This window comes from Crocuta crocuta, unplaced genomic scaffold, assembly GCF_008692635.1.
Source record: "Crocuta crocuta isolate KB4526 unplaced genomic scaffold, BGI_CrCroc_1.0 scaffold364, whole genome shotgun sequence".
In the NCBI taxonomy this organism is placed as follows: Eukaryota; Metazoa; Chordata; class Mammalia; order Carnivora; family Hyaenidae; genus Crocuta; species Crocuta crocuta.
The window spans coordinates 1,430,723-1,446,251 of record NW_027532603.1 but is presented as its reverse complement, the minus strand read 5'-3'; the positions used below and the strand labels follow the sequence as shown (position 1 = coordinate 1,446,251).

General features: G+C 48.7%; 1 protein-coding gene across 3 annotated transcripts in view; it reads right to left on the bottom strand.

Annotated features, from left to right (window-relative positions):
• Positions 1-15,529, bottom strand: part of MOV10 (Mov10 RNA helicase) — a 23,219-nt gene that overhangs the window by 7,087 nt on the left and 603 nt on the right. For 2 of the 3 annotated variants that reach the window (XM_077780181.1, XM_077780180.1), the window contains 4 exons: positions 3,214-3,417; positions 2,698-2,933; positions 2,285-2,543; positions 577-711 (listed from right to left, as the gene is read on the bottom strand). In XM_077780181.1, coding sequence (XP_077636307.1) covers positions 577-711; positions 2,285-2,543; positions 2,698-2,933; positions 3,214-3,417 — 834 coding nt within the window. Of the gene's footprint in view, positions 1-576; positions 712-2,284; positions 2,544-2,697; positions 2,934-3,213; positions 3,418-5,224; positions 5,366-15,529 lie in introns of all 3 variants that reach the window. The other variant, XM_077780182.1, reaches the window with a different exon arrangement.

Genomic DNA, 15,529 nt, shown 5'->3' with positions numbered 1-15,529 from the left:
GGTCAAGCAACTCTGCACCCAGGAGCACCCACCCTCTCCCGTTCGCAGCCCTGGGACTATGAAAGCACCAGGAACCAGGGAAGACCCGAAGGGCAGAGAAGTGGGTGGGGGTCAGAGACCTCGGAGAGTGGAATCCCGGCTCGCACTCCCTTCTTCTGATGCCCCTGCCCCCACCTCAGATCTGATGTGGCATTTGTACCATGGATCCTAGGGTCTGGAACATTCTCCCCCCCAACAGAACTCCTATGACTTACACCCTCACCTCATTCATAGGTCACTGTCCACTCAAATGCCACCTCAAAGAGGCCAGCACTAACTGCCCTCTGCAAGGCAGCACACCCCACCCCCTTGCCCAAAAGTTTAGCTTTGGTTGAATCTCCCTAGCACTCATCACTACGTGAAATTATAAGATGAGTGCTCATTTCCCCCCACTGCAATGAGCGAGGCCCTCACGTGAAGGATTCACCTTGAACAGGAATGAAGGAAGGGGGCATAGGAGGCAGAGGGGGAGAAGAGGCAAAGGGAAGAGACACAGAAAGCAGCATGGGGGGGAGGGGGCAGAAAAGTGGCTCTTACTTGATCTCAGCAATCTCCTTTGGGGCAGTGAAGATACTTGTCCCCTGAAGAAGGATGGGGAGCAGCTGCCGGAGGCGAGGGGGTGGGTAGTAGGTCCCCAGCGCCAGGCTCAGCTCCAGGTCATAGCCCTTAGCGCTGCAGGAGGCGGGGAAGAAAAGTGATCACCCACTCAAAGCTCCCTCCCATTCAGAGAGGCAGAGAAGGCGCCTCCCTGGAAGATGCTCGAAGCCCTTCCACCAACTATTACTGAAGCCGGTCGGCAGATTTTGTACAGGGATGCAGAACAGTCTACCCCATGAGGCTGCTCACCCCAAGGCTGGACCATTCCCATTTTTGGAAAGCACCATACTTGGAAACTTCTAAAACTCATGTATGTGACACCCATCTATGTAAATAACATGGATATAAAAAATACATGCTCATTAGAGAAAAATCAGAAAATAAGTAATAAGTGAGTAAATACATAACATTCTTCCCACCCAAGGATAACTAACGTTAGCTTTTTGATAGGTAAACTTTCAGATTTTTGTCAATTTGTATTATAGGCATATAGTTTTAACAAAAAGAGCACAATTGCCTATAGTTTACTTTTCTAGCTCAGTATTTTGTAAACATCTAGCCATGTCAAAAGAGTTGTCTACACAGATTATAAGATTCTATTCATATGAGGGGCGCCTGGGTGGCTCAGTTGGGTAAGTGTCCGACTTCGGCTCAGGTCCTGATGTTCGTGGGGTCAGGCGCACTGCTATTAGTGCCCATCCTCTGTCCTCTCTCTGCTTCTCCCCTGCCTGTACCCTCTCAAAAACAGACAAACACTAAAACAAAAAGATTCTATTTGTATGAAATACCCAAATAGGGAAATCTATAGAGACAGAAAGCAGAGTGGTTGCTTAAGGCTGGGAGGGAGGGGCGCCCAGGTGGCTTAGTAGGTTAAGCGTCTGACTCGATTTCGGCTCAGGTCATGATCTCATGGTGTGCGAGAGGAGGCCCTACGTTGGGCTCTGTCCTGACAGCACAGAACCTGCTTGGGATTCTCTCTCTCCCTTTCTCTCTGGCCCTCCTCTGCTCATGCACACTCTCCTTCTCTCTCTCTCAAAAAAAAAAAAAAAAAAAGCTAGGGGGCGCATGGGTGGCTCAGTCAGTAGTGAGTCTGACTTCAGCTCCGGTCATGAACTCACTGCTCGCAGGTTTGAGCTCTGTGTCTGGCTCCGTGCTGACAGGTAGCTCAGAGCCTGCAGCCTGTTTCAGATTCTGTGTCTCCCTCTCTCCCCTGCTCACCCTGTCTCTCTCTCTCTCAGAAATAATAAAAAAAAAAAAGGCTGGGAGAGAATGGGGAGCAAAAGGGCAGGTAAAGGATAGGGGTTCTTTTCTGGGTAATGAAGTGTTCTGACCGGATTGTGGTGGTGGTTGCACATATCTGCTAATATAGTGAGAACCTGAATTGTACGGTACGTGAATTATCTCAAAAAAGCTGTAAAAAAAAGAGACAGAGAGAGGGAGAGAGAGGTTTGCCACAGGTTGCCTGACAATCTATCATACAATCAAAAATGTTTAACATTTTTTCAGGCTCACCTGCAACTTTCTTCCTAAACAGAAAAGATCTCTGAAGCCCAGAGGAATTATGAACTCAGTTAGGAAAGGGGGCCCTGGCTCTGGCTCTGGGTCCCTTCCCCAAGGCCCGAACTGGGTTGCAGAGGAAAGGAGTTACCGGTCAGGTCTCTCTCCTTCCTCTATCCGGCTGGTCACTACAGGGTTTCCGGTGATCCGGGTCCGCTTGAAGGGGATCGTGGGCTTAAGCTGTGCGGCCAGGGGGCTGTGGGCAACGGCGGCCAAGAAGCGGGCAATGTAGAAAGTGCCGGCTCCTTCTGAACCTGGCTCCCCGGGTCCCAGCAGCTCCCAAAGCACTGTGGCTGGGAAGTAGCCCACGAAGCTGGTCTTGCAGTGGACCTGGAGTTCGTAGCACTCGCCTGCGGGAGGACTGATGAGTGAGAGAGGGGACAGGACAGGGACCTTCCCACCAGCACCCTGCCTGCACCCCCCTCTCCACCCCCCCAAGACAGCAAGCCTCACCAGGGCAAGCCCCTGGCCACCAAAGGCTCTTCCCTGTGGAAACCCGCTCACCAGGGCCCAGTGGGCAGGGCAGCTCCTGGTCTCCATTGTAGAAGGCAAACTGGGGTGTCCGGCAAAGTGGGAAGAGATGAGTGAGGGTGACAGGCTGGGTTCCTCCATTCCGAAGCCTTAGGGTCAGCACCTCCTTGCGGTTCAAATCCAGGCGGATAAGGAGCTGCCCATCTCGAGCTTCATGGGGCCCCTGGACTTCCACGTCTACCCCATGTTTCCCGTGAAGATACTCAGCCCTAGGGAGAGTGGGAGTCAAGGTGGGGGGGGGGGCTGGGACGGGAAGAGCCTAGACAGGGGAGGCTGGCAAAGGGCCAGCTGAGCTCAGGAACCCCGCTGCCTCGCCGCAGACCAACGAACTCCTTCCCTACCCTTCCCCCACTCCTTGGAGGGGGACTTACCCCAACCTGAGGCAACCCCTTCTTCCCTCAGCCAGACGGCTTCCCCGATACCCTAACCCCCCGTCCTTGCACCCCCTCTCGCATGCACGTGCGCACACGCACACACACACACACACACCTGTCGTAAAAGATCTTGGCTAGCAGTGACTTGTGATGTTTGCTGATGTCTGACCCTAGTTTCAGTCTCCTTTTCTCTGGGAACCACACGTCGGCCCAGCGGTCGAGTCTGAAGAACCTGACCCGAGTCTTGGTGACGTAGGCCAGATTCGCAATCTTCATTCCATACAGCATGGAGGAGAAGCCAGGGGCAGGGGTCCCAAAGCTGCCGGAAGCAGAGGAGACTGGGACGTGAGGCAAAGCAGGGCAGCTGGACGGGGAAGGTGGGAGGGGAGGGTGTCTGTGGGCCACTCTATATGGGACACGGCAGCCCTGCTGTGCGACAGGACAGGACCCGGGGGACAGAGACTCAGGCTTGGGGGTAGGGGGTCGTAGGAAGTGTTCATGTTTTAAGGAAATTCAGTAGGACTTCCCAAGACAAAATCCGATTGTTTTAAACAGCAAGTCGTGGACTGTGCATTTCTGGGGAGAAAAGCCCAGGCATGGGCTGGTGATTTAGAGGAGTTAAGGGAGGAGAGAGAAAGAAATGAAGATTTTTTTGCGGGGAAGGGAGGGAACTATTTGGGACAGAAAAAAAGATACAAATGGCCCCACGGAAAGAGCTAAGGCTAAGGGGAAGCCGAATAAGGTGATTCAGAGGGGCTGGATTGGGGGTCCTGCCTGACGGTGAGGAAGGAGAGAGGGGTCAGAGAGAGCACAGATGTCCAGGGTGTATGGGCAAGGTGGCTGATCAGACAGCAGTTTCCACCCGAAGTCAAAGGGTGCAGGTGGATGGAACCCAAGCAGGAAGGGAAAGGATCCTTCTCCAGAGATCAAATAGCTTGGTTTTGTGCCTAGAGAAGGTGAAGACAGGGAAAACTGGTCAGAAGGTCAATAACCCCAAAGATCAGTGCCTGGAATTCAGTTTAGTCAACTCAACACTTACAGAGACCTGTTATGTGCCAGGCACTGCGCTAGGCGCCGAGGGGGTGGGGGTGTTCAATGAGGTAAGAGCCCTTGGCACAGACCAAACGCGTCCCTCCCAGCATCCTGCCAGGGGGGTGCAGCAAAGGAGGCGTCTGGGGCAGCCCGGGGCCAAGGAGGGGCACTGAGCCAGGCTGTCCGTGAAGGCTTCCCCAGGACAGCGGTCAGAACGGAGTCCTGGAAAATGAATGGGTGTCTACCAGACACAAGATGGAGCGCAAAGTGTGAGCCAAGGTGGAGGAAGGGTGTGAGGACAAGAGCTGGGGGCGCAGGGCAACCTCCCACTTGGCCACTGGCTGGGCCTCCACTTCTCACAGCCTTACTCTCCTCCCCTACAAAATGGGGACAACGAAAACTTACCTCGGGGAGGGTTGTTATGAGGGTTACACGGAGACGGGCACAGCAGCGTCCATTGAGCCCAGTGCCTGGCACATAAGGAGATCTCAGCAAGGTGCACTATGATTAGTATCACACACAGTCTGGTTGTGCTACTGTGAAGTGTGGGACAGGGGTGGCGGGAGGCAGCGGAGGTGGGCAGGCACCAGGTCACGCGGTGTTGCATGCCAGGCCAGGAAGCCTGGACTTGACCCTGAAGGCTAGCAGTCCTCCGTTACTGGCACCCAGGAGCCAGGGACACCCCCACACGTGACATATTCAAGAACTGGACAGCTGACCACCCTCCCTCCATGTGCCGTAGGGAATGAAAGCAAATCCTAGTTCATAAGAACCATGGTAATCCCTATTTAACTATCAAGGCTGGGCCAGCACGGTCACTCCCCTGGCGTGTAACAAGATCATTTATGGTCTGGACAATTCCCTGGTGCCCCCCGCCTGTTGCTCTGCCCCTCTCCCTCCTCGCCCCAAGCAAATGAGAGTGATACTATTCAGAAAACTGTGCATCAGCTCTGATTTGTTTTAAAAAGGCAATGAATAATTTGAGTACATAATAGAAAACGCTCAGTCAATGCCACCTACTATTATTAGTATTCGTATTAGTAGTAATAGTAGTACTAATAGTAGCAGTGGTAGTAGGAGTAGTAACAACTTACTTTCAGCCCATGGCAGAGGCTACACTGTGGTTACAGAAGCCCCGAGGCCGGTGGGTTTTAAGCAGGGGAGTGGCAAGATCATATTTGCATTTCAGATCACTCTGGCATCAGGATTGGAGGATGGATTTGCTGGAGGCAAGACTGTAGGCAGGGACACCGGTTAGAAAAAGGCCGTTGTAACAGTCCAATTAAAAGATGACACGGGCCTGAATGAGGTGGTGGATAGGACGGCAGAGGGGCCAGATCTGATAATACTTAGAATGTAAAATTAGCAGAATCTGGTGACGGGTGGGGGGGTGAAATGGAGACTGGGAAGAGGGAGGAGCCCAGGAGAAAACTCAGATCGATGGCTTGGCTTCCCGGACCATTTCTGAGATCGGAGGTAAAGGCAGAAGTAGGAGGAGGGTGGCGGGAATATGTTCAGGGCGAGATTCCTGTGGTCCAGAGGCAGCTGGCTCCAGGAGGTGGAGACTGAAAACTCAGGCCAGAGTCAAGCGTGAGTCTAGCCTGATATTCTGGAGTCCTCAGGTGAGAGTTACAACCCTGGAGGTGTCTGGGATCTTCCCAGGTTAGTGAGAAGAGCTGAGGCCAGGCCAACCCAGGGAGGAAGAGAAAACAGAGAAGGAAGCCCAGAGAGAGGGAGGAGAATCAGGAGGAAATCTCAAAACCAGGCATCAGGCTCAAACACTGCTGGGAGGTCCAGTCCTAAAGGAATCGAAATCAGGAGGAGTCACTGTCATCCACCAGGGCCCCCTGCTTTCTAAGTTCCACAGATCGAGCAAAGACTCAAATACCAATAGAAGCCAGGCTCCCAGGCATCTTTGACACCTGAGCACCTGCACAGGACCATTTTTGAGCCATCAGTGTAAGGACTCAGGTCCCTCATAACTCCACTTAAGGAGACAACAGTGGAGGGGTGCCTGGGTGGCTCAGTCGTTAAAGCATCCGACTCTGGCTCAGGTCACGATCTCGCGGTTCGTGAGTTTGAGCCCCGCAGTGGGCTCTGTGCTGACACCTCAGAGCCTGGAGCCTGCTTTGGATTCTGTGNCCTTGAAATGCAGCCGGCTCTTAGTGCAGTGCCAGGGAGGAAAAGGGCTCCGAGGAGGCCGAACAAACCCGAGAGTGCATGACCCGTCTCCAGACAGATGTGGCCAGCAGGGGACGGAGGCCCAAGACGGTCACAGCTTCTGGCCTTTAAGAGAAGCCCAAATCAAAATTTTAATGTGAACTCTATTTCTGGAAATTTCTGCATGGGCATGTTGGCAGGGGGAATGCAACTCTGCATGGCTTGCCACTTCTACCAGGGTACTACCACCTAAGTGTTTTCTCATTTTTATGTCCAGTGACTATCAGCACTACCCAAACTCACCTCTCCCCGGCCTAGGGGACAGCCTTAACGAAAACAATTTTTTTCCAATCAGAAACTTAGTACAGAGCTGTTGACAAAACGCCCCCGGTTCTCCTATTATACATTTGGTCACTTAGATTTCACTTCAATAGAAAACTGAATATTCACCTTATAGAACACATTGAGATGACCAGAACGTAAAGAGTTTCCAAAAGGAGAGAAATTGCAAATTAAAGTCAAAATGAAGTATCATTGTATTTTGATTAGACTGACCAAAGTGGAAAACAGTCATAATAACCCGGATGGTTGTTGTGTGTACACGGAGAAGGGGACTCCCACACACTCCTGCTGGGAAGGTGAAATAGGACCACTTTTTGGAAAACAATCTGGCCAAGACTCCTAGCATCTCTGAAACGTTAAGTATCCCTTAACTCAGGAATTGCGGTCCTGGGAATGTACCCCATGGAAAGGAAAATACCTGTGTTTAAAGACAAGTGCAAGGACGCTTACTGCAGTTATTCACGGTGGCCGAGAGCTGGAAACAAAAAAATGCCCATCAACAGGGAGGCATTACCACTTGTAAACGCCCACAGCACGGACATACTAGGCAGCAGTGAAAAAGGTTCCACCACACCCACCAGACCGGCTACAATTTAAAGGGCTGATGACACCAAATGTTGCCAAGGACAGGGACACACCAGTACACTCAAGCATTGTCAGCTAGTGTCCAAGCTGGTACATCACTTCAGAAAAAGTTCTGACTGTTTTGTGTAAAACTAAACATATGCTGTAGTGCCCCAATTTTGAACAAAAAGAATATTATGGGTGAAATAAAAATGGACCAAAAAAAAAAAAAAAGCAACTATAGGGGTTCCTGGGTGGCTCAGTTGGTTAAGCGTCTGACTCTTGATTTCGGCTCAGGTCATGATCTCAAGGTTTGTGAGTTTGAGCCCTGTGTCAGGCTCTGTGCTGACAGTAGAAAGCCTGGTTGCGATTCTGTCTCTTTTCTCTGAGCCTTTCCCTCTACCCGCATGCTCGCTTGCTCTCTCAAAATAAATAAAGATTAAAAAAATTAAATTTAATTTAAAAATGCAACTGTAAGGGTGCCTGGGTGGCTCAGTTGGTTAAGCATCTGATTTTTGGTTTTAGCTCAGGTTGTGGTCTTGGAGTTTTGTGAGTTCGAGCCCCACATCGAGCTGTGTGCTGATGGTGTGGAGCCTACTTGGGATTCCTCTCTCTCTCTCTCTCTCTCTCTCTCTCTCTCCCCCCTTCCCCTACTCACACTGTATCTCTCTCAAAATAAATAAACTTAAAAAAAAAAAAAGCAACTATAATACCTAGTGTAGACCTAGCACTGGTATTTATTAAAAAAATACTTGCTGGGAGAATGAATGAAAGAAATACCAAATAATTCCAGACTATTCTTTTATAAAAAGACAGAAGAGATGACACTGCACTGAACCTCTGGTTGGCACACAGCACTGCTGAGGGGCCTGGAATGTACCATCCCAGGTTACATGTATGGTCCAAACTTGCACATATATGTAATTATATAATGTCATATGTTATTATAAATATAATATATAATTTATATAAACATTTACATATACTGTCCAAACTCAGAGACAAATGTAATAATATATATGTACATATAATAAATACACATATAAATAAATATATATACAGGAAGGTAGGTAGTGGCAAGGAAGCAAAATGCATGAAGACCTGGCCACACCACTTTTATTTATTCATTTATTCATTCATTCATTCACTAATGTTTGTTTATTTTTGAGAGAGAAAGAGCATGAGAGTGGGAGGGGGCAGAGGAAGAGAGAGAGAGAGAGATGGAGAATCCCAAGCAGGCTCTGCACTTTCAGTGCGGACCCACGAACTGTGAGATCATGATCTAAGCTGAAATCAGATGGCTACATACATTCTGAGTTATTAGTTGTAAGCAAAAAGAATAATTTATGGCTGATTTAAGTGATAAGAGCTACTTATCAATAAATGGCTGGGAAGTTGAGAAATGGGCTCAGGAAATGGGCCAGGCTAGGGAAGGCTGAGCAGACAAGGTCACAACAGAGGACCAGTTCCAGAAGGCTTTGCTGCCAGACACCAAAAAAGGAAGTTAAGCAACTATAGCCTAAGATTGAAAAATAACAATAAACATATATTTACCCTGTAACCCAGCAATTCTCCTCCTAGGTATATCCCCAAGCGAAGAGTACAAGGATGTTCACACCAAGTTTATTCAAAAGAGCCCCAAACAGGGGCGCCTGGCTGGCTCAGTTGGAAGAGCATGTGGCTCTTCATCTCGGGGTCGTGAGTTTGAGCCCTGTGTTGGGGGCACAGATTACTTAAATACAAAATTAAAAAAAAAAAATAGCTCCAAACTGGAAACAACGTCCATGAACAGGAGAATGGATAAACAAACTGATCTGCATTCAGATGAAAAAATACGACTCAGTGATTAAGAAGCTGCCATACACAAAACGTGGATGAATCTTAAAAACATTATGCTGAAGGGCGCCTGGCTGGCTCAGTTGGTAGAGCAAGAGACTATCTCGGGGTTGTGAGTTCACACTCCACATTTGGGGTACAGTTTACTTAAATAAACAAAACATTATGCCGAATGAAAGATGGCTTTCACAAGAGTGCATACCTCCAGATTCCATTAAATGAGGCTCTGGACAGGCAGAGTCAAAAAATACCAGAGCAGTGGTTACCTCTAAGTGGATAAGGTGGGGTACAAAATAGGAGAGATGAGGGAACTTTTGGGGGTGATGTCATGTTCTACGTCTTGATAGGGACTACATACAGCCTATGGAAAGGTGGAGTTAAAATGTACCCACTTCTTTAAAAAAAAATTTTTTTTAATGGTTATTTATATTTGAAAGAGAGAGATAGAGTGCGAGCGGGGCAGGGACACAGAGAGAGGGAGACACAGAATCTGAAGCAGGCTCCAGGGCCTGAGCTCTCAGCGCAGAGCCCAAATGTGGGGCTCGAACCCTCGAACCCTGAGATCATGACTTAGCCAAAGTCGGACGTTTAACCAACTGAGCCGTTCCTGTGCCCCCCAAATGTGTCCACTTTTGTCTAGAAGTTACACTTCAACTTTGAACACCTACAGTTAATAATAATTATGCAAACGTGTTTGGTGTAAGTTGCATTGAAGCCTGTAACTTACTTGCAAACGAACTGAAAACACAAAGACGGACCACAGAACCTGCTTCCTGCTTAAGATTCTCTCTCTCTAAAAAAAAATATCTAGGTGAGGGTACATGCGTATTCACTGTACAATTATTTCAACTTTATGTCTGAAGTTTGTCGTAATAAAATGTTGGTAAGAAAAATCCCCACAACGCATTAGAGGTCTACGCCAGATGATCCGGAATGACTTCCATGATGTTCTGTTGAGCAGGAAAAGTGGGATGTTGAAAACTCATATGATATGATCCTTTTAAAATAAAACAACTCAAAAAAGACCCCAGTTGATACTGTGAGTGTCCTGAGCTTGGGGTAGAATGTGGAATGGAGGTGAGAGGCTGAGATGGGGAGGGACCCACTATAAACAAGGATATGGTGGAAAGATCCCATGGGGGCCAACCGGCATAGGTAGGATGGAAGTATGGGTGCATAAAGACATAAATAAAAGGGTGGTCACCGAAAGCATCAAAAAACTTTCTTTCTAACACAATCATCCAACATAGAACATTAAGCACCCTCCCTCCACCCCACGAGCCTAACTGTTTGGTGTGTATTTTTCCAGACTTTTTCCCTATACATATAAAACCTTTTTAAGCACTTAAGTGTTTTCTGTTTGCTGCACACACTCTGCTGCCACAGACCTCTTCACCACCATGGACTTCCTTTCAGGAAATTTTACCAAGTCACCTCCCTCTTCTGGGTGGCTGCAAAGGACAGCACAGTAGGAACGTAGGTGACGTGTTTAACTGTCCAGTGATAGACAGTTAGGTGCCTACAGTGCTTGGTTCTTCCAAATGTTACAATAACCACCCAGGCACAAAAATTCTTGTACTAGTAGGTGATTTATGGGACAAATGCCTTCAAATAAACTTCTGGGTCAAACAGAATGACTCTTCAAGACTTTGGCAAGTTCTGCCAAATTGCAGTCTCTAGAGTTTATTTATGCTGAGAGAGAGCGCGAGCTCACGCAAGCTGCAGGGGCAGAGAGAGGAGAAGGCAGAGAATCCGAAGCAGCTGTCAGTCCAAAGCCCAACGCAGGGCTTGATCTTACAACCATGAGATTGTGACCTGAGCCGAAATCAAAAGCCCAATGCTTAACCAACTGAGCCACCCACGTGCCCCAAACTGTCCTCGAAACAGGTTGTAGAAACTTAACGTCTTCCCTAAGAAGAATTTGAGAATACCCTTTTCTCAGACCCTAACATCAAAAATCTTCAATCGTGGACAATCTGATAAACAGAAAACGATATCTTGCTTAAATTTGCATGTCCTTCCTCATTAACACAGTCGAGGATCTTTCCTTCTGTTGTACTAGTCATTTGTGTTTCTTCCTCTAAACCAGGAGTTATTACCAGACACAAATTGGATCGTGGCCCCCCCTTTATGACTCCACAGTCTACAAGATGAAGTCTAACCTTTTAACAAGGCACACACAGATCTTCTGTATAACTGGAATAACGCAAACAAACACAGTTAACACCCTCAACAGGAAATGTTTACTGAGAACTTTCTGTGCTGTTTGAAGTACCCGAAAGCAGTATCTCATTTAATCCTCACACGGTAGCAACTATTATCATCCCATTTTAGAGGAGAAACTGAGGCACAGGTTCTGACGTCAATCCCTCCTTAAGTGTACGTCAGCCGCTCCGACTGTATCACGGTCACTCCTCTCCAGACTTTCCTGCCACTGTGGACATCTTTGGTCTGTAATGCCCTGACCTTGGCCCCTGCTATTGTTCAGCGAACAGTAACTAATCTTTTTATCTATCTACCTATTTAATATTTTTATTTATTTCTGAGAGAGAGAGAGAAAGGCATACAGAATGTGAAACAGGCTCCAGGCTCTGGGCTAGCTGTCAGCACAGGTTCGGGGCTCGAACCCACGAACCTTGAGATCATGACCTGAGCTGCAGTTGGACACTTAACTGACTGAGCCACCCAGGCGCCCCATAACTAATCTTTTTAGATGCAGTGCAGGAAAGTCTCAGGGCTGGAGGAATGGTATTTCAGAACATACTATCAAATCTGGCAGCGATCTTAAAGGGACATCTAGTTCTGTGTTTTACAAACTGTGGGTTGCAACTCTCATTAGTGGTCAGAGACCAGGAGTTTTATAAAACTGAAGTGGAACAGAGTAAAACAGACCAGAGGGCAGGGAGTGAGGCTATATACTGCCTCAAGGGCACACATTGCTCTATGAAAGCCGTGTGTCCCAGGCTCCCAAGTAAAACGCATTCTTTACTGTGGACAGAGGTCTAAACACACAGTCTTTCTCCATGCCGGCGCCAGAGCGATCTTTCTAAAACCCTGAATCCATCATCAGTCTCCTACTTGGAAATGATCTGTGCTTTCCTTTCTGTTAAGATTAAAAAATAAACAAACAAGCAAAAGACTCTCTGCAGCTGGCAAGGTTCTGCCCTCCAGTCCCTGCCCCCTTCTGGCCTCCGTCACGGCCATTGGGTTCACCCTAAGCCCTTGAGGGCGCTACTCCCTCTGGGTCTGGAATGCTGTCCCCTTGCCCCTGAACATCTGTGAACTCCTGTTTATCCTTCAAGATTCTGTTCAAACACCACTTTCTCCCAGAAACCTCTCATTCGGAGACCAGGTCGGGGGTCCAAGTCACATACTCTCAGAGAGTACCGGACCTTTTGTTCCAAGCACTTATCACAAAAAGTAATTAAATAATTAGGTCTCATTGCCGCCTCCTTCCTTAGACAGGCTCCTTCTGTGCATCCACAGCGACTCACAGTTTTGCTTCGCTTAGGAGGCATTCAGCCAAAACTTGAAGAAAAGAATGAGTCTCCTGCCTAAGGCGAGAGCAGTCTTCTCTTGAAACTTTTCACTTTTCAGGACAGTGGTCGTTCCTCCATTGCCTCCTTCCTAACCATCTCTGTACTATAAGGACAGCTACCGCTTCCAAAACTCGTGCAACATGCTACACGCGGTAAGGGCTTAACTATGATAGCTCATTTTGGCCCCCACACAGCCCTGAGAGAAGGGCTTTCTTTTACACGTGGAATGGGAAAATTTAGATAGTTGTTCTAAATCCAATCCAACTGTGGGCGCCTGGCTGGCTCAGTCGGTTAAGCATCCGACTTCAGCTAAGCTCACGACCTCACGGGTTCGTGGGTTCGAACGCCGCGTCGGGCTCTGTGCTGACAGCTAGCTCAGAGCCTGGAGCCTGCTTCCGGTTCTGTGTCTCTTTCCCTCTCTCTCTCTCAAAAATAAAATAAACATTAAAAAAAATGCAACTCGTGAATGGCCGAGGCAGGATTTGAACTCCAGCTATCTAAACACTCTCCCAGCCCCTGCGGTCCTGCATTACGTGTTTGTCTACACATCTGCCACCCCCACCAGGCTACGATTAGAGGCAGGAACCGAGGCACAGGCACAGAGCAGAGCCTCGTTAAGTATGTTCGCTAAATAATGAATGGTGGGAAAAGGCACAAGTTGGCAGCGGAGGATGGCAACATCCTGAAATACCCCAGCCAGAAGGAATGCACCCCTCCCCGGTGTAGGAAGGCTCCCTAGAATTCCTGACGGGGGTGACTCGCAATAGCAATAGCTCTCGGGCGGCCCATTCTCTTGTAGATCAACTGTACTTACTAATTTGATTCCATTCTGCCAACACACTCACGGAGCGTCTACTACATCTCTGGCTCTGTGCTGGGGACTGAGGAAGGGGCAAATGTGATGAAACACCTGCCCTTGCCTTCAGGTCGGGGAAGCTGGCCACACACGAGCTCCGACACAAGGCAGTGCAATGGGGCCATAACCTGGCTATGAACAATGAGCTCTGAGAACCCAGAGGAGGAAGCCATGAGTTCCCACTGGGAGGATGAGGGCTGATGTCACAGCATTCCAGCCTGGGTTTAAAGGATGCATAAGAAAGTTCTCTCTAATCGTAACAGAACTCTCCACCTGGCATGGGAAGCGTGAGGGGGGCATGTTGGTTGAAGCCAGCTCTGCCTTCTAAAGTGACAGAGAACCCTCGGCCACGACAGACTTCAAAATATTCAAGGATTACCACCTTGTTCTCTCCAATTTTTCTCTTTGCAAGGCAAACATTTCTCAGGGTTTTTTTTTTTTTTTAAAGTAATCTCTATGCTCAATGTGGGGCTAGAACTCACAACCCCGAGATCAAGAGTGGCATGCTCCACCGACTGAGCCAGCCAAGGCCCCCTTTCAGGCTTTGACTGGGTTTCGTGATAGAATATGAATTAGCACAGAAGCTTTTTTTCCCCCTCCTCCTCCAAGCACTAAGACTGTCAATCCTTCAAGGCCAAGGTCAGTGTCACCTTCTCCATGGAATTCCCTACTAACTACAGAGTGTTATTTGCATAAGAAAACATCAAATTCCCTAATAATTCCAGGGGAACCGTATTTTATTTGCATAAAAACCAAGTGCACCTAGTAAAAATTACTTTCGAAATCCCTTAAATTCATCCATAATGTGCATTATCTGTGGTTTTCTGTAGGCGTTCTTACAGAGCCTGCTTTTCCCCAGTCTTGGAACATCCTGTGTAGGTTTGGTTTAGAGCTGATACAGACTCTCTCCTTGACCAAACTTTAGTCGGGCTCCTCTAAACCCCATCCCAGTTAGGCCTCTATCTTGCCCCTCACCCCTTAATGTGTCTTTAGTAATTTTCCATCCATTGACCCTCCCTCGCTCTGCAGACAGCTATCAATTCCCAGCTGTCTTCGCCCTGTTGGGAGTAGAGAGCTCTCCCCTACAATAACTCTACTCCAACAGTCTTCCATAAAGTCTTTCCCACCGGCCTAACAAGCATCCAAATGCATCCCCTCACAGAGCCCAAAGCAGTAGCTGGCTTGTGTTCGGAGGCACCCTGGACATGTGTTCTGGAACATAGGGGAGAGCGCGGATGTGGAGTGTTGAGAATGCCTCTCGATAGTATCCGCTCTTTCCTTACTTCTCTTCGGCCCGTTTCCTGGTTCCATTATACTCCGCGCGTTAGTTTACCATTTATGCTGGCGTACTGTATGCACGCATACTGCATGCCTGTCAAAGCCTTTCCTTCCCTGGGGCACCTTGTACTATTCACCTTTCTATTCCCCAGTGCCCAGCACAGGGTGAGGGCATAAAACAGGTCATAACCGCCGCCCCTTCCTCAGATGTTGCTGGAGCCTGTTGCTCGAGCCTGTTGATGTCCCTCTTAAAATGAGACATTATTGATTTAAACAAGCAAACAAAACAACCCGGATGTGATCTGGGGGGTCACTATTTCCTCCCCCGCACTCCCCCCCCCCCCAAACCACACTTCTCTTCACACAGTCTAACACTTCTTGGACTCTTTCGGCGGCCATTCTGCCTTTTGGGCTGTTAGAACCCACAGCCTTTTTCGGGAGGTCTGTTAGGAAGCCGAAATCCCCACCGCCACGCATGTATTTGAGTAAGTCTTCGCATTCATCCCTGTTAAATTGTGTTTCGGTTTCCGGCCCAAGGCTGCAGGCAGCCTGTTGATAGGTGTTTCTGAAGCACAATTCTGTGGTCTGCCAGCAAGAAGCGTCTGATTTTCACTTCGATAGCAACGGGAAAATGGGACCAAACCTCCTGCAGCCGCAGGGTGCGAAGGGCCTCCAGGAGGCTGGCCCTGGGTCTCCATGGAGAAGCCACAGGTGCTAATGGAGGTTTGTGCGTATGTAGTTTGGGCCCTTTTCTTCTTTGCCGAGCTGCCGGCGGTTCCCCCTCCCACCCTGCGTCTCCTCGGCTCCCCGGGATAGCGGACCCC